This window comes from Mauremys mutica, chromosome 10 (genome assembly GCF_020497125.1).
Source record: "Mauremys mutica isolate MM-2020 ecotype Southern chromosome 10, ASM2049712v1, whole genome shotgun sequence".
NCBI lineage: Eukaryota > Metazoa > Chordata > Testudines > Geoemydidae > Mauremys > Mauremys mutica.
Genome location: NC_059081.1, coordinates 37,901,487 through 37,924,880, shown reverse-complemented (window position 1 = coordinate 37,924,880; position 23,394 = coordinate 37,901,487). Strand labels below are relative to the sequence as shown.

Below are 23,394 nucleotides of genomic sequence, written 5' to 3'. Positions count from 1 at the left end.
AGAACTGGAAGATTAAACTGATTTTAATGGAATGGAGAATGACTTAAATAAATCAGTCTAGTTTCTCTCCAACCTGAGTGGAGTACACAAGGTCAACAAACATCATGAATGGTAAAAATAAAATACGTTTTTAAAATGTATTTTAATTCTAATAAAGCTATTGTTACAAAGAGGGTTGTTGTTTTTTTAATAATATACTTTTCACCTTGAAAGTGTCTCTTTAAAGGTCATTTCCTTGATTTCTTTTGAGACCCCTTTGCTTTGCTTTCTTGTACAATAGGGTGCGAAGTCTTTTCTACGCCCCTCAAAAAATGACAGAAGAGGACATGGCTGGAGCATCTTGCATTCCACTAATCCAAGGCAAGCATAACTGACCCTACTGGGTTCTTGCAACCAGCAAAACTTAAAACTGCCCTGAAGAGTTCAATTCACAAGGATGGCATTCAACTGCCTTAACCACAAAACCACCCTTTCTGTTTCTGCAGTCTCCTGCCACATACATGACATAACTACCTACTTCTGCAACAAATGTGTCAGGGCTTCTATAGGCAACAGCTGCATTTGCTACACAACCCTGATCCTCTCCCTGAGAACTGTCTATTCTGTGCACTGCACGATGGCTGTAAAGATGAATTCACGGTACCGTACACCTATGAAGAGAATTTTACTTAATCACAATGCCAAGCATGTCAAGCACACATCAGCTCTGCCCATCTTAGAGTTTTTAGGTTTTTTAAATTCACAAATTGTTTCAGCAAATGAACACAGTGACTATTCTGCAGGTCACACTACACAGCAGGTGCACTCTACACGTACAATGTGTACTCTCTTAGCCCTCTCCTAATAAATTGATGTGACTAGAGCCTGTAAATGTCCTGACCTCTACCATTAAGCTTCTCTATAATAAGACTTAATTTGTGTTCTTTCTTTACAATGGGTTCAGATCAATTTTCACTCTCTGAATGAAGAGATTGAACAGTTATAATGGTATTATTTTGCCTTAATCAATGTAGGAATGAAAAAGATACCAAGACGGTACAACAGTTAATAAGGTAGCTAATGCAATTCCCAGAACTATACTTGAAGGGCAATATATGAAGTTTCGGTCCTGCTTCTTAAGTGCTAATGTTCTCAAAGAATACTATGTAGATATGATTAGATCCCAAAAATGGATTTGAAGCAAAAAAGATGAACTGACACATTAAATACTTGAAGAATAAGGTAACTGTAGTTTACCATAAGGACCATAATCAAATGTACAAATACTTTAAAATTGTCTGCACTCCAAAGAAAGTCCTGCCACAATTGCTATGCTCTGGAATCAAACTGAGAAGTTGGAGAAAGCTTGGGAAGCAGCATGGTGAGATGTGGGTTCTATTCTCAGCTCTACCACTGACCTGCTGTGTGACCTTTGTAATTGTAATATGATGCAGAATCCAATATCAGTATAAAATTGTCTCTCTCAAAAAATGAAGAGAAAAAAATCTCCATATATTCTGAACACAGATTTTGTGTTTTCTGTGTTCTTATGACTCAGAGCCACCTGGCACTAGGTTTGGCATCATATTGCAATACCATTTCTTCTATAAAATACTTTAGTATAAAGTTGGAAGAGCATTCTAGGAATAGGTAAGTATAAGACCACATCCCATGCGTCCTCTTTGCCTCAGAATCCTCGTTTCCAGTCCTGCCACAATTGCTATGCTCTGGAATCAAACTGAGAAGTTGGAGAAAGCTTGGGAAGCAGCATGGTGAGATGTGGGTTCTATTCTCAGCTCTACCACTGACCTGCTGTGTGACCTTTGGCAAGTCACTTTACCTCTCCCAGTCTCAATTTCACTGTAAGTAAAAGTGTTTGTAATTCACAAAGTAATGTGAATTACAAACACATTACATAAGAGCTAAATATCACTATTATTGTATGTACAAATAATAACACATTTCACCAAGCTCCCATCTCTGTGTTTGGAGAGTGAGAGATGGAGGGGCAAAGCTTGAGTCAAGCTGGGACCCAGGTTCAAGTCCTATTGCTTTGCAATATAGACAGAGACTCAGTGGACTCATGCTACAGGAATCTGCCAAAAGTATCTCACAATCCTTCTGACCTTCTTTTTCCTCTGGACAGTCAAGTTTTCCCACACTGCTCACGAAGAGAGGGCTAGAGCAGCCACATTTGGGGAGGATACTAGGAAATCTGGGAATGGATGGTGGGACTCAGGCTGTCATATTCAGTGTAGATGCTGGAGCTCCAGGCTGGGACCCAGGGTTCAACAATTCCTAACCAAGGGCTACAAATGAGTGTAGCTGCTATAGTCCTATGTTAACAAACCCAAAGTCTTTTAACTTGACTTCTACTAACCCTGAGCTTACACAGCAGAGTAGACAAATCCTTCAGCACCCAAATGCCTACCTTCCCCTGGTGTGTAAATCACTGTGGGCCTCAGGGAGGAGATAGGCACCCAGGCGCCTAAAGTGAGACCGCAGTGCACATTCCTAGGGGCCAGGTCACAAGCGCGTAGGGAGCTTTTACTGCACAAGTAAGCTGAGATGCCTACAGGGTTAGGCACCAGCTAAGTGGAAGTACTGTGGATAGCAGCAGTGCCTAGAAGTGGGAGTTAGGCACCTAAGTACCTCCGCGGATTTCATCCTAAGTAAAAATAAAGAATTGTGAAATCAAAAGCTAAGTCACCTTGTTTAGGGCTGTACATTGACTACTCACAAAATACTCCACGGTCAACTACCCTTTTTACAAGTATAGATATATTTCAAATATCTTGAATTTTGGTAACTAAGACTGCAGTTCGTGAGTGTCTATTTAGAATTTATACTATATGCTGACTCCATTATAGTTGCTGCGTTACTGCAATTAACATCTTTGTATGTGACCTCCTATTAAACATGATTGCTGCAATTTGAACTCAAACTCAAAATATATTACTATCTTTCACCCTTAGGCACTCAGTTCAACTTGAAATATTGAGCTGCCCCTCTAGAGAAAAGAGATGAAGGTCATACAAAGGACACGTTTTTTTCCCCAGTAAAATAACTTAATAGTTTTTCTCAGGCTTCGGGTCTTTGTTGTATTGGTTGACTGATAAGGTGAGAGAAGACAGGGGACACAGATAAGCCTGTCAAACCACAACAAAAATTTCTGTTCAATGCCACCTTCTGTAGATAAGGCAGAATCACTATTTCAGAAAACACAGCAGACAAGCTCTGACTTGCTGTGTTTTTAGAACTACCATGAATGCACACAGTTATGTTTACAATCATTTAAATATATGCATTTTTGTAGCATACCTTTGCACAATGGCTGTGGCATGGTTAAAATCTGGATGAGCAAAAGGGATGAGACATCTCTGTAAAGTACTGGAACCTCTGGTAATTCTTCACTGCTCATCCTGAAAAATTATTAAAATCATCACTTTTGACACTATAATCCATCTTTCACTTTTACATTTTACTTTGCATTTTAATTTTAAATGTTTGTCATTGTAATATTACATGATCGCAAGCTTTTGGAATTCTAATATCTGATAATACTAATGAAACTATAGTTTTAAGATCACATTTTAGTCTACGGTACTTACGACAAATCACAATTTGAGCATTTGACTATTGTTACTAGTAGTTAACGTTTCTAAAGACCTAAAGATACAACTCACCTGCGACATTCAATGTGTCTCCCTAAATGCTCATGATCCAAACACTCCCAGTCATGCACAAAAACAATTTATAAAAAACCTTAAGATTCTGGCAGGCAATTTAGCGTGTTCCTCCTCAAAAGGTTTAGCACATATACATATAGATTCACAAACACATGCAAGCACACACACATCACTACAGTATTCAAGATTAACATTCTGACCCACAGGATGAATTGCACTGAAAAACACTGAGATCCTATATAAGACTTTCCCTTACTTCACGAGATGGAATAAGAACTGTACTGCCACATGTACAGGCTTGGAAGACTTAGATTTTATCGGTAAATGTTGATTTCACTATACACACACAAAAACCAACAAAAACATTTACATCAACAATAATCAAAATTTACAGATAGGCAAAGAAAGAAAAATGCTGCTTGATAACTTATCAGAGTTTGATTTAAGGATATTTACTTTATATGATTTGACATGTGATATTGACAATTTATGTTGTAATGGTTATACAAATTTAACAGTTTGGATCTCAATGTCTACTGTCAATGAACAACTATTGTCTGATTCCCATATTGTCTGACTCCTGCCATAATTTCCTGCAACTATGAAAATTTAAATTGATTAAAAAAGAAATGCTTAAATCCAAAATTTTGCAAAGCTATAAATATTTAAATTGATAAAAATAAAACATACTTAAAATAAACATTAAGAAACATTAAGAAATAAATATAAATGCTTAACAAATACACATATCCATCAGAATTATAATAAAAATAAAATAATTATAATAAAAATAAAAATTGAATTCTGCCAAGCCTACAAATGTTAGGGTAAAGGAAAAAAGTCAGCTAGATTTCTGCCCGATTTTTAGAGTCTCAATCCTGCAACATTTTATTAAGAACCATAAGTTTTATGAAAAAATTCATATGCCTAGATAGAGAGAGCAACCACAGAAAAAGATACTATAGATTTCCTGTCAGATTAATCAGTTTCATTCAACAATACAATTTTATCAGTTATCTACTTATAAGTAAGGCTACATTTTAGTCACAGGTATTTTTAGTAAAAGTCATGGACAGGTCACGGGCAGTAAACTAAAAATACCTGTGACTAAAACTTGGTGGGGGGGGGGCCCTGCTGCCTGGGGGGGCTGCGGGTGCTGGGGGAAGGCAGCCCGGTTGCTAGGGGGTGGACTGGCAGCAGCCCGGGACCCCCGCTAGTCGGGGTGGGTGGGGGTTTTTTGGAGCCAGCAGACTTCCTATCTGGCTCAGCACCTCTTTGCCAGGGGTTGGGGCACGGGACGGGGTGAGCTGGGCTCTGGGCTGCACTTATCTGGGGGGCTCCCTGGAAGCAACTCAGCTGCTAGGCGGAGGCGTGGCCAGGCAGCTCTGCGTGCTGCCTCTGCCCAGAGCACTGGCCACGTCTCCGCCTAGCAGCTGAGCAAAGGGGATGTTGCGGTTTCCAAGGAGACCCCAGGTAAGCACTGCCCAGAGCCTGCCTCACCCCATCCAGTGTGCCAACCCCCTGTCCCCTCCCACACCCAAACTCTGCTGGGGGGCAGGGTGTGTGGTGGCCCAAGACTGCCCCAGCAGTAGCTGGTACGACTGGTACAGGGGCTGCCTGAGCCAGGCACACTGACTGCTGCAGAAGTCATGGAAAGTCACAGAATCCGTGACTTCCGTGACAAACTCGCAGCCTCATTTATAAGTAGAGTGTGTTAACAAGTACTAGTGGCATTTTTCTAGCTTAGTAAATGGTTTTATGTATGTGCAGTGGTTCCCAAACTTATTTGATTGAGCTCCCCTTCTTTGCGTCTGTAGTAGTTTACGTTCTCCTACCACCCCCTGCCACACAAATATATATATCAATTAAAAAAGATCAACATGCAACTCTCACTTCATGCTAAAAACAGTAAGTCATTGGTTCAAACTGAGCCAACAATCTATTGTTTGTAATAAATGCAAAAGCAAAACTGTGATTGTGCTCAATGCTTACAATTAAATGTGCACACTGCGTCGAAGAAAACAGATTAACATACAAATGGCAATGACTGTGTATAATGCTATGCAAGTTTAACAGAAATCCGTCAAAATGTATAGCGCCATCTAGAGTCAAATGCACAATGCCATCTGAAGAACCGATATGTCTGGAGGAATCAGCTTTGCTAATTATTCATTGCTGTGGGTAAAATGTGTGCAATACGCTTTTTTCCCTCTAAAACTTCTCATGCCCCCTCCCCGGGGCTCGCCCCCCAGTTTGAGAACTTCTGATGTAGCGCATACAGTACCACCAACTGGGTCAGATATTGCAATCTAAGTAGCAAGGAAAATGCACCTTGCTAGCTGGGGTGCATTTTTGATCGGTCCAGGAGCAATAGGGATAGCCAGTTCCCTGGGAACACCCCACCTCCACCACCGTGGGTGGGAGTGGGAGTAGGAGATCTCAAGAAGGAGCAGCTGGGGGCAGCGCTACACACAGTCCCCTTAGGGTATGTCTACACTACGGGATTATTCCGATTTTACATAAACCGGTTTTGTAAAACAGATTGTATAAAGTCGAGTGCACGCGGCCACACTAAGCACATTAATTCGGCGGTGTGCGTCCATGTACCAAGGCTAGCGTTGATTTCCGGAGCGTTGCACTGTGGGTAGCTATCCCGTAGCTATCCCATAGTTCCCGCAGTCTCCCCTGCCCATTGGAATTCTGGGTTGAGATCCCAATGCAAAAACAGTGTCGCGGGTGATTCTGGGTAAATGTCGTCACTCAATCCTTCCTCCGGAAAAGCAACGGCAGACAATCATTTCACGCCCTTTTTCCCTGGACTGCCCTGGCAGATGCCATAGCATGGCAATCATGGAGCCCATTTTGCTTTTTGTCACTGTCACCGTATGTGTACTGGATGCTGCTGACAGACGCGGTACTGCACTGCTACACAGCAGCATTCATTTGCCTTTGCAAGATAGCAGAGACGGTTACCAGTCATATTGCACCGTCTGCCATTGTAAATTGGCGATGAGATGACGGTTATCAGTCGTTCTGTACCGTCTGCTGCTGTCATGGGTGCTCCTGGCTGGCCTTGCTGAGGTCGGCCAGGGGCGCATAGGCAAAAATGGGAATGACTCCCCGGGTCATTCCCTTCCTATGTTTTGTCTAAAAATAGAGTCAGTCCAGCCTAGAATATGGGGCAAGTGTACTAGAGAACCAGAGAGCACAGCCGCTCCGTGTTAGAGCCCCAGAGATCCCACAGAAATGATGAGCTGCATGCCATTCTAGGGGGTGCCCCTGCAACAACCTCACCCGTTGCTTCCCTCTTTCCCCAACCCTCCTGGGCTAACGTGGCAGTGTTCCCCCATTTGTGTGATGAAGTAATAAAGAATGCAGGAATAAGAAACACAGACTTTTTAGTGAGATAAAATGAGGGGGAGGAAGCCTCCAGCTGCTATGATAGTCCAGGCAGGACATTAAGGGGGGGTGGGGGGAGGAGACCAGCCTTCCGCTGCTATCATAGTTCAGGCAGTACAGAATCTTTTCTTTAGACATGACGGGGGAGGGGGGGAGGGTGCTGATGGAGCTCAGCCCCCAGTTGCTATGAGGAGGACAGTTACCAGCCGTTCTGCACCACCTGCTGGGAATGACCAGGAGTCATTTCTATTTTTACCCAGGCGCCCCCGGCCGACCTCACCGAGGCCAGCCAGGAGCACTCACAGGATGATGACAAGGACGGATACCAGTCCTTTTGTACCGTACCGTCTGCCACCGGGGAGGGGAGGGGAAAGGATGCTGCTGTTTAGCGCTCCAGCACCCCGTCTACCAGCAGCATGCAGTAGACATAGGGTGACACTGAAAAAAGGTGAGAAATTATTTTTTTTCCCTTTTCCTTCGGGGGGGGGGGGGGAGAGTGTAAATTGATGACATACACCCTGAAACACCCAGGAAAATGTTTTTGACCCTTCAGGCATTTGGAGCCCAGCCAAGAATGCAAATGCTTTTCGGAGACTGCGGGGACTGTGGAATAGCTGGAGTCCTCAATACCCCCTCCCTCCCTCCATGAGCGTCCATTTGATTCTTTGGCTTTCCGTTACGCTTCTCACGCAGCATTGTGCTGAGTCCCTGCTGTGGCCTCTGTCTATCATAGCCTGGAGATTTTTTCAAATGCTTTGTCATTTTGTCTTCTGTAACGGAGCTCTGATAGAACAGATTTGTCTCCCCATACAGCGATCAGATCCAGTATCTCCCATACGGTCCATGCTGGAGCTCTTTTTGGATTTGGGACTGCATCGCCACCCGTGCTGATCAGAGCTCCACGCTGGGCAAACAGGAAATGAAATTCAAAAGTTCGCAGGGCTTTTTCTGTCTACTTGGCCAGTGCATCCGAGTTCAGATTGCTTTCCAGAGCGGTCACAATGGTGCACTGTGGGATACCGCCCGGAGGCCAATACCATCGATTTGCGGCCACACTAACCCTAATCCGACATGGCAATACCGATTTCAGCGCTACTCCTCTCGTCGGGGAGGAGTACAGAAACCGGTTTAAAGAGCCCTTTATATCGATATAAAGGGCCTCATTGTGTGGACGGGTGCAGGGTTAAATCGGTTTAACGCTGCTAAATTCGGTTTAAACGTGTAGTGTAGACCAGGCCTTAGTTCCCCTCCCCCTCCTGACGGCCTGCAGCATATATGTATAGAAGAGGGGGGAAGTACTGCTTCTTTCTCATTCTCCTACCCCAGGCTGCAGGACCTGGGAGCGGGGGCACGGCATCTCACATGGCATCCAGGTACTGGAACCTGTCTTGTCCATTCCTGCCAGTGAACAGTGGAGGCATGGTGGACCAGCTGATTGCCTCTCATCTGCCGAGGCAGGAGTGGAGAGCTGCTTGTGCATGCTGAAGATTTTGGGCTCTGTCCAGCCATTTTGCGCTCTGTCCAGTCCCACCCTTCTCCATCCTTATGTAATGAGCTAGTTCTCTTCTGAGACGGGGAACTAGGCTGATCATCACATTTTGTTTGGGGCCTGGAAGGGATTTTCCCCATATGGCAAAACTGGCAAACTGCTATGCGGGTTCTTCCATCTGGCATCCTGGAATTTGGTGGGTTCCAGTGTGGTTGATGGGTTAAAAGTGGCCTGATGCGGTGTGCCATAATTCAATGGGGTACTTGGGCATTGATCCTGAGCATGGCATTGCACGTCTCATGCAGTGTGTTGCTCTCCTCATTTCATCTCATCTCACCTACCTCCTCTGTGGAGCTGGTGAATGGGTTGGGACACTAGCTTCCAGCCCCAGACCCCGGTCAAACCTGAGGGTGTATTGACCTCATATCCACCCTCAGCTTTTTAGAACCCGGGACCACTGGTGCCCAGCTGAAACAAGCACTGGAACAGCCCTGTAAGGTAATTTGGGGAATGGTTCCCCATTGGTTAATAATTTTAACCTAGTTGAATCCTCTGCACTTAACTTAAGGCTATGGTGTTTGTCTATCATTATTTCTGTGTCTGTAATAAAACTGCCACCCTGGAGAGTTAGAAATTCTTGAGAAAGGGGTTTGGAGTGAATATATCACTGAGCTGGCATACATGGTTAGCACAATCACACTGATTAACTGTCTCTAAGGGCTCCTGTCACCATAGTCTTAAGGAAGAATTCAGTAAAAGTTTTATTTTATATCTATATTATCCCCTTTTCTTCTTGAAAACTAACAATGTCATCAAGCATAAATAGTCACTCGAAAACAGTGATTTTTAACCTGTGGTCCACAGACCCCTGGGGGTACGCAGACTACGTTTAAGATTTTCAAAGGGGTCTGCACCTCCATCTGTAATTTTTTAGGGGTCTGCAAATTAAAAAAGGTTGAAAACCACTGCTCTAAAAACCAGTATTTGTGAACAGTTCAAATTCTAGAAAAGACAATGAGGGAGTCAAATTTTCAAAAGCACCTAGTCCCATTTTCAAAAATGATATAGACAATTAGGAGCTTAAGTCTCACTGGAACGTAGGGATGCAGGCTCCTAAATCACTTAGGCACAGTTGAAAATTTTACCCATGGTTAGTTTTATTTTGCCTTTTGTGAGATAGATTGATAAAAGTTTCATTAGGCTGGTGCCCTAAATTATAAACAAGTCATTTTAATACATTTCTCACCTTAATTTTTTTTCTGGATTTTAAATTCATTTAAAAAAGAGAGAAAGAAAGAAAAAGAACTCTTAACTCTAGTTGGTTATGTTCATATTTGAAAAGTTCTTTCCTTCAGAAAGTATCAGAGTTAAAGCCATTTCACAGTAACAGACAATTAGGTGAAATGCCAATTTTGACATGATAAATTAGATAAGATTCCAATTTATATAGTATGCAGTGATGACTGGTAACATCACAAAAAAAGTATGGAAGACTCACTTTTTAAATGTGAGAACAAGTGAAATGCTTGCCTAATTTATTCATTCCATATGAACTGGAGAAGTAAAGCTATATGAAACGTCAAGGTTTTCGATAAGCTGCTTCAGTCTACGTCAAGCACTGCAGCACATTAAGCACTTAAAAAGCGCTCTGTCATTCGTTAACAGCCTAAGCAACTTCTTCATTATGACATTGAAACTGCACTTATAAACTCTGTTTAGAGTATGGAACTTATCCATCCTGCTAATCCTCTATGCATATGAGAAAGCCTGATAAGTCTGACTTCCCAACAAATTGTACCACAGTAGCAGCTAATGAAAAGCTAGTTAATATAACTTCATGGTGCTTAAGAAAGGTACTGTAAAATGAATCCATGCATCCATTTTGAAAAGAATCTATACGATACAGTACAAAGAGGAACCTTCTGATATATCCATAAATGGAAAATTTGTTACTTGCTTTCCTTTCTGGGCTGCATTTCTCTGGCAGAACATAAGTCCATGCTCTGGGACTGGGAGCAATTGTGGAAATGCTCCATTTTACCCTTCTGTAGCCCCTGAGAGAGTCTCCTCAAGTGCAAAGCACCTCTTAATCTCTGGTTTACTCCATTTGGCCAGTTCTGTGATGATGAAGGGAAGGGGAAACAAAGCCACTCTATGGATGAGCTCATCAGGGAACAAAGCCCTAGAAATATTGGTCCCCAAGGGAGAGAAGAGAATGACACATAAGCTTTAAACATTAGGATTTGCAATAAATAAGGTGTGAAGGCTGAACCAAGGCTCTGTTGGCATTGTCAGGGGCAATCTGATGGAAGGGAAGAAGAGTGGCCAAGTACATAAGCTTCATCAACAAGGACAAGCCTACAACACTTCTAAATTCTACTCTTTGTATTGGGCACCACATAGGACATAACACAGCTTATGTTGTTGCCCTTTTGCTAATGTTTGTGAGCTTTGGCAGCAGGTCAGTTTTTCATTTGATGAGAAATTGGTGATGCAGTGTCAATGTATTTTCTAATATGTTTTATTTAAAAAATGCTCATAACTCTTGTTTCCCTGAACAGAGGTGGGGTCACAGACTGTACAGAGGCAACTGCCGCTTGCAGAAACCTCAACTAATGCACCACAGTCACTGTCTTTTGGTCTCTGTCTCTCATGGACTGTCTGCTTAAAACGTTCCCTCTTCCTCCCTCAGTCCCTGAGCTTTACTCCTGGTAAATGCAAAGCTGCTCATTTAGCAGCATATGGTGCCAAAAGGTGGCTTGACCATTAATCTTCCTTTTGTGCAGCTTCTCTGCAACACACAGGAAACGGGCAGAAAAGGTTTGACTGCCCATCCAGGCAAAGAGTACTTTAACTTGCAGTTGTTAAGAGAACTGTGCCTGGATGCACCTACCGTACAGGGGAACTTCACAGCTTTCTATGGACAGTTCCATCCTGAGTCCCTATATATCAGGGGTGGCCAAACTTACTGACCCTCTGAGCCGCATACGACTATTTTCAGAAGTTCGAGAATCAGGGTGCACCTGCTGGGGCTCGGGGACTTCAGCCCTGCTTCTGCTGAAGCCTCAAGCCCTGGCAGGTTTGCCCCTGGCAGGTTGGACTGAAGCCCCGATCCCCTCATCCCTGCTAAGCAGAAGCCCCTACCTCACTGCCCCAAGCTCCACCCCCACATCTAGTAGGTGGAGAAGGGGGAAGGGTTCCACAAGCTATACTTTGACAGTAAAAAAGCCGCAATACCCCCACTATATATTAAAGACTCATATCATCCTTGACATTAGCACCTTTTGCCAAAACATTTTATCTGTCAACATACCAACCACAGAAGACTAAGCCAATCTGGAGAATTCAGTTTAAAGCAACATTCACTTTTATCCCAGATTTGGGATGGCTAGGTCACCAGGTGGTCAAGCAATGACCAACAACAGGCCACTATGTTACTGGTTCAGCAGAGACTATAAAGAACCTGGTATATCACCACCAACAACTTAGTTTACCACAAAAATCTCCATAATTTATTAGACACAGCTTTTTTGCTTTATAGAATAATTCATATATTTTAAGTTCTTTTGGACACTGAATCTTCTTGCTTAATATTTCTCACACACATACACTTCAGTTGTGCGTGGCTAATGTGACATTGTATTAACCCCTTCCTAAATTGCCTAGGGTTATTTATTTACATGGATAAAGTTGCATCTAATGATCTGTGTGCTGTACAAGAGAGTTACAAACAAGGCAACTGCAGGTGTGAAAAAAAACAGACTATACATTTCTCCTTATTCCTTCTTGCACAATAAATCACCCCTCCATCCAAACCTACACCCCAATCAGATGCTTTCTTTCTACAGGAGAAGCCAGTGAAAGCAGTTGAGTACTGCTGTGTGTATCCTGAAGTTCAACAAGTCTGAGCTCTGGCAGACCAAGTAGCTAGTGGAAGAAAGTTCCAGAGTCATGAATTCTTGACCACACATTCCCTGATGCTATCCTGCTTCTGATTAAACAAGAGGACTGTTCATTCAAGCACTCAATGAGGCATCTCCCAAGAATGGAGGCAATCTCTCAGGTACCCAGATCACTTACCAATTATGGAGACAGATCTTGGCATAGATTGGGGCTGTTGGCAACACTGAAATTTTTTTTCAGTAGAAGCATTATTGTGATTTAATTTTCCTATACATTTGGCATAAAATCTCCAGCCTGATAAATTAGTGTCAGTTGTGTAGAGGAAAACCAAGCTAAAAGTGTGAGATCTAGAGTCAGGAGATTTTAAGTCTAAATTTGTATTTATATAGAGAAAGTTGTTAACATTATATAAGAGCTGCAAAAATACAATGCAATGTTGCTTGTGTTTTATAGATTATTTACAAAGCTGAAAATGAAAAAACCTTTTATTAAGTAAATACAACTCATTTCCTTATGTAAACTGTTTTCAATTAAAATGTTAATTTAAACTAAAAATGAGATAGAACAAATCCAGAATGTTACTAGGAAGTTTTGGTTTTTTACAAAACAAAGAACCTGGATGAACAGTACTCTTCTGACACAGAACGGGTTTTGCTAGTGTTGGTTTTTGTCTCAAGATTAGAAGTAGCACAAATGAACACATTAGTGATGTTCAGTCAAAAGTTGTTTAGCTGTTGGGACTTTGTCATTATGCTGTTTGCAGTCAGAATAAGCAAGTGAGGCTATTTGGATCTTTTTCTTTTATTGACAGATATTCTCCTCCTGGGAGAGTACTGACCTGGGAAAGATGACGATTTAAATTACTAAAATGCTTAGTTAGACTCAAAATAACAGAGTACAATCCATTTCCTAAGCCTGCACTGATATTTCTCCATCAACCTTCTAACCTTCTGCAGGTTATTGGCAAGAGTTGTAGTAAATGACCTTCTCATTATGCTGAGTTCTTACAACTGTATCTGAAAAAGATGCACTTTCAAAAGATCCTGTGAATTTTGAAGCAGCTTCAAATCACACATGCTCAATACGTCATAGTTCACTTGAAGATTTTATTTATTTCTTCAAATTCCAAAAGTGTAATTACAGGAGCTCAAACTGTGCTCCAGGTGCTTACCCTACAAATTAAAATCACAAAATAATGCAAAAAGACTGGCTGCAACTAGAAGAAAGATAGGCTTTGCAGTGTGCTCAATAGGTTACCAATCTGAGCTCCGGAGGACCAAGGCAGGTGTCATAAACATACAGCTAAGGGTAGTGTAAAATCCCTCTTTACCCTGTAAAGGGTTAAGAAGCTCAGGTAACCTAGCTAACACCTGACCAAAAGGACCAATAAGAGGACAAGATACTTTCAAATCTTGTGGGGGGAGGCTTTGTCTTTCTGTTCCGGAGACAAATCAAGAAAGCAAGCAATCCAACTCCATTATTATTAGTAAGTATTAGCGAAGGAATGCGTTAGCTCACTTTTATTTTGGCTTGTGATTTCCTTTGTAGGAAGAGGGAGGCTCATCCCTGGTTTTGTAACTTTAAGGTTTTGCCTAGAGGGGAGATCCTCTATGTTCTTGAGACTTTACCATCCTGATTTTACAGAGGTGATTCTTTTACTTTTTCTTTAATTAAAATTCTTCTTCTAAGAACGTGATTGATTTTTCATTGTTCTTAAGATCCAAGGGTTTGGGTCTGTATACACCTGTACTAATTGGTGAGGATATTATTCTCAAGCCTCCCCAGGAAAGGGGGTGTAGGGGTTTGGGGGGACATTTGGGGAAGGTAGGGCTCCAAATGGCCCTCCCTAAATGTTTGTTTAAATCACTTGGTGGTGGCAGCATACTGTCCTTCGTGAAATTTGTACACTGGGAAAGTTTTTAACCTAAGCTGGTAAAAATAAGCTTAGGGGGTCTTTCATGCGGGTCCCCACATCTGTACCCCAGAGTTCAGAATGGGAAAGGAACCCTGACAGCAGGTAACAGCGCAAAACTGAGGAACCTTCACAAAATGCTCAGCCAACAGCTCCCTCTCATTTCTACTGAGGGAGCTCCAGCTTGAGTTCCTCTGCTGATCTGAACGGTGGTAATATGGTATGATGAGAAAGGCTCTCCCTCGGGTAAACAGGTCCTGAACCACTTAGGGCTTTATAGGTTAAAACCAACACCTGGAATTCTACACATGTTGTATAATGGAGTAATCAAGGCAGAGTTCCTCTTGTATGGCTGTTCACTTTGCAAAATAGATAAAGAACGGGTACAAGAACACTTGGAAAACCTGAACCTGCCAGCACTAATTACAGTCCATATTTAGAAAACCAGGAAACATCAGTTTCAGAAGTAAGAAACCTATTATACCACCAGCTGCATCTGTAACTACTTATCTCAGAGATTTTTGAGCACAGTATCTAGTGTGGTCCATAGCTCCATAATCACTAAGGGCTCTAAGTTCCATAAACAGGCTCTGTGTAAACCTGTGCAGGTTCCATCAGGCTTGTTTGCTACATCACACAGATATGAAATCTTTCAATTGATTCAAAAACTCAAATAGGGAAAAAAAAAAACCCTCAGTAGCCACTCATAGCCTAATCTCTCTCTTCTCCCCTAATATCCCTCCACAGACATAGGTAATCCTTTGTTTGTGATTCCCATTGTTAAACTTTAATATTATGAAATTATGCACAAAAGCCAGGGAAAAAAAGTAGGCCTTGCAGCGTGCCCAAAAGAACAACAAACTCTCGTTAATTCAGACCAGGATCATTCACGACTCTTTCCCCTCCCTGCTTGTCTCTAACTGAGTGATTTCCTCTCCACCATTTGGTTATTTGTCATCTTTGCATGCACACAACCTCCATGCTTTCCTCCATACTGTTCCACAATACATGGTGTTTATTGCTAGGTATCTGGGGATTTTCCATTAATTTAATGTTATGTTTTTCTTTTAAATAAATATTTAAATAAACTTTTACTATTGGATTCAGGCAGTCTCATGAGGATAACCACAAGACCAATGTGAAGGAAGGAAGAATAAAAGAGAAATTAGGATAAAGTACCTCAAAGAAAAAGGGGTCGCATTTTATATCAAAATTCCATTTAGAAATAGTTTCAAAAGGGTTAATAATTGATTTATAGATGTTTTAATATATGGTTAATCAATTGTTATAAAGTCCAATAGGTCAATAAACTGCTTATAATAAACTATGACACGTTCTAGCCTGTAACCATTTTGACATATACTATTTATGTCAGTAACATTCTTATAACATCTATTAATCATCTAACTCTTTATAAACCATTTATAAATGGAATCTTAACATAAAGTGACAAAAAGTTGCTTCCATTGTCCCTAGCTATATAAGTTAAAAGATCAAAATGTACAGAAAATTACAAGCCCAAGTTCTTACCATCCTTAATTTTGGGCCTACTTGGCTTCACAATATTACTTTAAAATCACAAACATGAATCTCTAATATTTTGTATAAAACAGATTTGAAAATTCTTCTCCGCAAAGAAATACAAAACTTAATGTCTAGCACACAGTGTATCTTACATGCTTGGCAATTCAGATTGTTGACAAGTAAAGATTTTTAGCTTCAGAAAGTTGAAACTCATTCTGTGATAAGGGACCATTTTGTCCACAGAACTATACTGATGTTGGGTATTTTAAAATACTTACTGTGAATTCCTATCCTGCATTAGCTGTGTTAGTTTTCTCCATGGGTTGTATGCAGAGTCAATGCTGTAAAGCCGCATGTGCATGGCCAAAACATGGAACAGCTGATCTGAATTAGTGGGGGGAAAAAAAGATAATTTTGTTAAATATATCTAAAATATTTTATATCCGTTTATCACCATTTATTTCCTAAGCCTTCTACAAAACCTGATGTCTTTTAGAATGTTATAAATGATGCTCTAATGACAGGTCTACAAGATCCCCTCTCTCATAACTTCCCCTATGCTTAGAAACCCAGGGATTTTACCTAGGGCCCTACCAAATTCATGACTGAAAAACACGTCACGGACCATGAAACCTAGTCTCCCCTGTGAAATCCGGTCTTTTGTGTTCTTTTACCCTACATTATACAGATTTAATAGGGGAGACCAGCATTTCTCAAACTGGGGGTCCCAATCCAAAACAAGGTTGTGGGGCGGGGGGGGGGGTTTGCAAGACTATTGTAGGGAGTCATGGTATTGCCACCTTTACTTCTGTGCTGCCTTCAGAGCTGGGCGGCTGGAGAGTGGCATATGCTGGCTGGCCGCCAGCTCTGAGGGCAGTGCCGCAGCCAGCAGCAGCACAGAAGTAAAGGTGGCAATACCACAACACCCTTATTTCTGCACTGCTGCTGGCAGTGATGCTGCCTTCAGAGCTGGGCTCCCAGCTAGCAGCCGCAAAGCTTCCTGCTGCCAGGGGGTGAGTCTGACCCGGCCCCAGGAGCGGCTTCTGCAGGGGAAGAGGAAGTCCCATCCCTCACCAGCCTGGCCAGGACCAGCAGCTGGAGTCTGGCGTACAGTACGAGCCCACAGCCAGAGCACTCCCTGCTCTGCCCATATTTATCAATAGAACTAACGATTCATGGGGTATAATTAGGGCCCTACCAAATTCACGGTTCATTTTGGTCAATTTCACGGTCATAGGATTTTAAAAATCGTAAATTTCATGGAGGGGTTCAGATATTTAAAATTCCACAGTGTTGTAACTGTGGGGGTCCCAACTCTAAAGGGTGCCAAGGGGTGGGGGGTCTCAAGGATATTGTAGGGGGCGTTGCAGTAATGTCACCCTTATTGTGAGTTGTTGCTGGCGGTTACTCATGACACACAAGATTTTCATAATACAACTTCACAATATCAATCAGAATTTATGAGTTGCATAGATATAGCCCTAATTCAAAACAGTGACTCCGTGCTCTCACTTGTTTGTCTCGTATCTGAAGTACTCTTCTTGTGTTCCATATGTCTAAGGTTTAAAATTCCTAAAGTTGCTGGAATCAAAGGTTCAGATCCCAGCCCTTCATCTTTTGCGGGTAAAAACTTTTAGTGCCACAAGTTTAGTATGCAGTCATCTTTTGGATAAGACTTTAAAAACAGAGTTTCTGCCCACTTTGCATGACATTACAGATAGCATGGTATTTTTCTTAAGAACGCTATTTTGCCCACATATCCTTTCTGCAATGCGTTGCGCAGTTTGCCATCACCCTCCAACCCAGATGTGGCTGTATTTCAAGGGCCCCATATATATATGATTATTTTCAAAATACTTTTTTAATCCTTTTGAACAAAAGGCGCTATTATACTATTAATGTAAGTTATTACAGAATCATATATTAAATGTGATTCTTGCCACATAGATGTGAATTATACAATTGGTCCATAGAAACAAACTAATATATTCATGAATTACGGATAACTATTAATTTGGACTACATACATCTGCTTTTTTTTCAGATTTCCTCTTTGTTATGTAACTTTGACTGGCAGTCACAATCAGTGCAGGCACCATCTTCAGAGTGGTCCCTAATTTTTACATTTTGCAGGTTTTGAGGCCCCGGGAAGTGCTTTCAATTACTCCTTGTATGTTTATTGTACAGTTATATCCCTAGTGAAAATGTATACACTATTCTACTGTAATGTTTTGATATGAAAGTCCTATTTTAAAAAAAATGAACTTTCTAGGTTTCCCATAATGTGGCTCAGTTTTTCCTTTTCCCTTCCTTCACTATTTTCTTTCATTTTATACTATATTGGCATCTTCTGCTGTCTGTTTCAGTGTCTGCCCCTCTCCAATTTTTATGTAAAATTAAATAATGGTTCCTTCTTATTTTCACTTTCTCTTCCTCTACTTCCCTTCAATTGTTCCTTTTTGCTCAATCCTCTCTCCCATTTTCTCCTCGAATCTTTTATTTCTTTCTCTTGCTTCATGTTTAATGTCTCTCCTTTCCTTCTCTTTCTGCAGCCCCCATCACGTACTCATTCCACCTGCACACACATCTACAGGTCTCCATATTTAAATAAAAATAGTAGCTATTAATTTATTTTCCACAAATAGACAATTACTCAGAGGTATTTGGTGGCCAAAAAAGTCTTATGCTAAAGTCAGCTGACTCTGCCAGAGCCTGAGGGCTGTAATTAGTTCCCGGGGTTTGTAAAATAATTGAAGATGTAGATGACACTGGAACTGATTGCTGTCACCTGCTTTCTGAATAAAATCAGTCAATGAGGACAAAATAAATCCTCATTTCTCCTAGCAAGAAATTATAACAAAATGTTGTTTTGCTGACAGATTTCTCAACATCCTGAGAATATACTGATCTTTCAGAAAATTATACTAATTTCTTTTTATTTAAATGAACACCACAAAACTATTGGTTTCCTCCCTTTTCCAAGGAAAAAAAATTAGAAATCTTGATAATTTACACTAAACTGCTCCTTGCTTCAAACAGAAAGGAGCAACGAGGCAGAAATGTGCTCAGAGTAATTAACTCTTTGTTCCCATATTGACTATTTTCCAAGCTTACATTTAACATAAAATGAATTGGTCAAGCATCAAAATCTAGCACCAGACAGTTTATTATTTGTATGTTCTGTCTATATGTTTGTGAAATTAGGACGTGTTGTATTGTAGCATTAATCTGAACAGAAAAAAATTTGCTACCAAAAGCTTTATGAAACAAAATCTTAGTTTGTTTGTGATGGCTCTAGGAGACATTAATCCTACTACCTACTTCTGTTCTATATAAATACGATGCAGGATATTCAGTCTAAGATAGGCAAAAATGAGCAATGCTTATGCTGGATTTTTTTTTAAATGAAAAATTTTCTATGATGCTATTTTAAAATATAAAAATAATTCTACCATGTCAATGGAGCACAAGCATATTGTGTTTTTTTCTAGATTTAGAGTAACAAAAGAATACATTGCCCCCAATGGGAACACAGAAGCAAAAAGACACGTTTTTTGAGTTCTCTTCTTCAGTGTTTAGTAAAATGAAGTCCTGAAGTGGCCATTTGTTCTTTTTTTACTACTCCTTTTGAGGTGACTATGTGATTATGAAAAGCAAGAGAATAAGGACTAAGGGCTTGTCTACATTACTGGCTGGATCTACAGGCAGCAATCGATCCAGCGGGGGTTGATTTATCGTGTCTAGTCTAGATGCAATAAATCAACCACCGAGCACTCTCCTGTCGACTCTGGTACTCCACCGGAGCGAGAGGCACAGGCAGAATCGACGGGGGAGCGTCAGCTGTCGACTTACCACAGTGAAGACACCGCAGTAGGTAGATCTAAGTACACTGACTTCAGCTACATTATTCACATAGCTGAAGTTGCGTAACTTAGATCGATCCCCCCCTCCCCCCCACAAAGTGTAGACCAGGCCTCAGAGAGAATAGAGAAAGGCATGATATGTGGTTTCTTCACAAAAATTGGCTTGTCTTGTATCCCTCAACATTCGAACCACAACATTCCTGCTATTCTACTCCAAAGGTTTTCCTGCTTATGCGTTTACGTGATGCGGTGGAAGTCCATGTGGGGCTACACAAAGGCAAAATTTATCTGCCTTTATATACTATGTTCTGCCATGATTACACCTCACTGAAGTATGGATAGAGGCCTATAAAAACAGTTACCTCATTTTCCATAGACTTTGTTTTAAAGATCTAAAGTACAGCCTCTTCTGTTAACAAGCAAAAGCAATATATTAAATGACAATGAATCATTAAAGAACCACCCTAACTGCTCTCCAGCAGCAAGAGGACGACAGCCATAACTCAACAGGCATCCCAGACACCTCCACAGACAACAGTGTTTCTTATGGGCCCCTCTCCCAGGGATAATACAATGTCATCAAGCAGTGATGATGTTGTGCAGAGGCAAGTGAGGGGTCTGGCCTGGAATCTCCAAACTAATATTCTTCAAGCTATTTGAAAAAGTCTGTTAATTTTTTTTAAATCACAGAAGTACCAAAAATTACAGGTTTACAATGTAATTAATGGGATAGGACAACGTAAGTTGGACTCTCCTATTTTCCCTCATATAATACATGAGTGAGGTGACAGCCAATTAAGTTGACCAAATGTAAATAAATTTAATTTAAAAAGAAAACCACCACACGATACAATTAACTTGTGATTCTCACTGCCAGAAGTTAGCACTGAGTCCAAGAGCCTACCAAGACACAAAGGATTAGACATTTATATGGATAATGAGAACACCCACAGGTACATAGACATGTGACTTCAGTGGGCTTACTCACATGAGTGAAGTTAAGCACCTGCCCACAGGTTTGCAGGATCAGGGCCTTAGTACTATTTAGAAAGAGGAGTTAGATTGTTTTTGTTTTCAGAGAGTATCTATTTATAAGCACAAACTATGTAACATACTTAACAAAACATCATCTACACTTACAGTCTAAAAGTTTGTTTTCACTTTGATTCATGGTAATTTATTACCAAACACTCCCCTAAAAAATTATCTTGCTAAAAATAATACATAACCGGCTACCGGGGGTTTGTTCTTTTCAGCTGCCCCATGCCAGCTCAGCTTTTAGTGTTATCTTATTGTGAAACAGCAGAGATGAATTAATCAGAGTCAGCACTTTCAAAAGAGCAGCTGGAGAGAAAAGACACTAGCACTGCTTTGAGACTGAAACTGCTAGAGAAGAGTCTTCTAACGTTCTCCCTCTCAAACATCAAGGATACAGGCATTCTATATATAGCTAGATAACCAGCACTTGCTGCTGTAATCACATCCTTTATTATTTTCAATATTAAGGAATACTGGTATGCATTTTTTATTCTACAGGAGGACAGAAAAAGATGGTCCCCCATAGATCTTTTTATCTTTCATTTCTATCTATGTATAGGACAAACTAAACTAATTTGGAGAGATGATTATCTATTTTGATAGGTGAATGGCAAGATGTATCCAAATATCTGCTAAATTTACAATATCTACATTAAATTTACTGAAGCTACATATTTTCTTCTTGTTTAGTTTGGATCTATTCTTCTGCCCTACAAGGAAACTTTGCATATCTATTTAACCTACTGCATTGTCTTTTGTCAAAGAGAGAGTTTAGCAACTTCAGTCACATGAGGTATCACATTCTATATACGCAATGGAGGAAGTGCTGTAGGAGTGATGAAAAACTGCATGTTTGGCGCACATATTTATTTTATCCTTCAAAAGTCAGGAGCACATTTTTATCCTCAATTCTTCTCCCATTTGTATTTTTAAATACAGATAAATATTACCTGTTTTGCTGTAATGCTCATAAGTCTCTGTTTTGACTTTACTTTTCTTGATCTGCCCGTTTCTTCTCCCCAATCCAGAGACTATTATTCATATTTCCAGTGTTAACAGGGACAGCTTGCAGGAGGCAGCAAGCAGGTCTCTGCAAGTGGAGCATAGTAGGTGCTTCTTGTTTCAGGTGCAGTATGAAACCAGTAGCCCTATTGCACTCCTCCCCCCAAACTCCTAGTCAGGACTCTATGTAGAGCATTACTGGAGACATTGGCTGGAGTATTGATTTTTAACAAGGAGTCTCAGATTTCCTTTTTCCTCTTTATAGAGCTTAGTTAGCCTATTTAATATCTTCAGTAGGAAAGATCTGCTGTCTGTCTTCCCATTCATCACTGATCCTCTAGACTGGAAATAGTGAGAAAAATTTTCCTTTCTGTGAAGATCAGGAAAATCCTTTTTCTTTTAGGCAATAGGTGATGCAGTGTCGTCAGACAAATCTAAGGCCTTGAGCACTACACTGATTAAGTAGCTAATATCCTCTGGACCAAAACTCTTCAGAGTGGTGTCCTTACAGTAAGAGATCTATTTTAGAGAGGATGAGGGAGATATTTGCCCTTTTTCTTTGAAGAATATCATTGGCTTTCTTTTTAGATCCCTTCCTCGGGTACAGAAGATATGTCAGACTTCTTAGCAACCAGTAAGTGGGGCTCTTTGCTATGTGATAAAGGATGCTTTTTGCTGGTATATTTTTAGAGTTAACTTCTGTACTTAAGCTGAGTGGGAGCTATCTAGGTTCGGCAGAGGTTTTGGCTTTCTTGAAATCAGTGTCAAGACAGACTACCAGCTGTGACTGAAGAAGGCAAAAGGGGAGACGGGTACACCCAGATGGCTGAGGAGCCAGCAGCAGCAATAGGAATGTTTGCATATGCCTGGGAGATGCTCATAATAGCAAAGGATCAGGAAGTGGCTGAAAGAGAGTTTTACCTTCTTCTATGACTCCTGTAAGAAGTTAGCTGGGAGTCTACTCAATTGCGCTCACATTACTAAACTCTGCAAGATGGAAATGATACAATCTATACTGGGGGAATGTGTGACGGGGCAGGGCAGCCCCGCACTGGTACAGCAGGGGTTAACCCTTCTCTACTAGCAGAGGAAGCCACGCCCAGGAAGTTCTGCTGGGCATGCTCCAACTGGCAGACCAATATAAAAGCCTGCAGGTCTGCTCAGTCTGGGCTGGCCACCGGGGGAGAAGGACGTAGACCGTCAGCCTCTGCAGAGGGAGAGCCCAGGAGCTCGGACCGGGGCGCCAGCCGAACCGGGGCCGACCCGGAGCCCCCGGGGAGGGACGCCGGCAGCGACGGACCTACGGGGGAGCCGCTCCCACAACGCAGACGTCCGGCCAGGCAGGGTAGGAAGTGACCCAGGGGCATTGTAGAGACTGACAGCCTTAAAGCTGCAGTACCGCTCGGCGTGTTGCGGGCGGATCCCCGCCGAGCGGGAGGCAAGGAGAACTTGCCACAAACAGGGCCCTGGGTCGGGGCTCGGTGGAGAGGGAGGGCCCGAGCCCCCCTACCCCACCCCGTAATACCCCACCCCCGAAGGGGGTATTTATGGACTCAGGCCGCTAGGCCGCGCTACCCCACCCCGAAGGGGGTGTGT

The 23,394-nt window shown here is 41.6% G+C and overlaps 1 protein-coding gene across 1 annotated transcript in view; it reads right to left on the bottom strand.

The window, feature by feature from the left end:
• Positions 1–23,394, bottom strand: part of UBR3 (ubiquitin protein ligase E3 component n-recognin 3) — a 206,026-nt gene that overhangs the window by 25,576 nt on the left and 157,056 nt on the right. Inside the window, exons 31-32 of the mRNA XM_045031947.1 lie at positions 16,174–16,279; positions 3,301–3,401 (exon numbers count right to left, since the gene is read on the bottom strand). Of these exons, the coding sequence (XP_044887882.1) occupies positions 3,301–3,401; positions 16,174–16,279 (207 nt within the window). The remainder of the gene's footprint in view (positions 1–3,300; positions 3,402–16,173; positions 16,280–23,394) is intronic.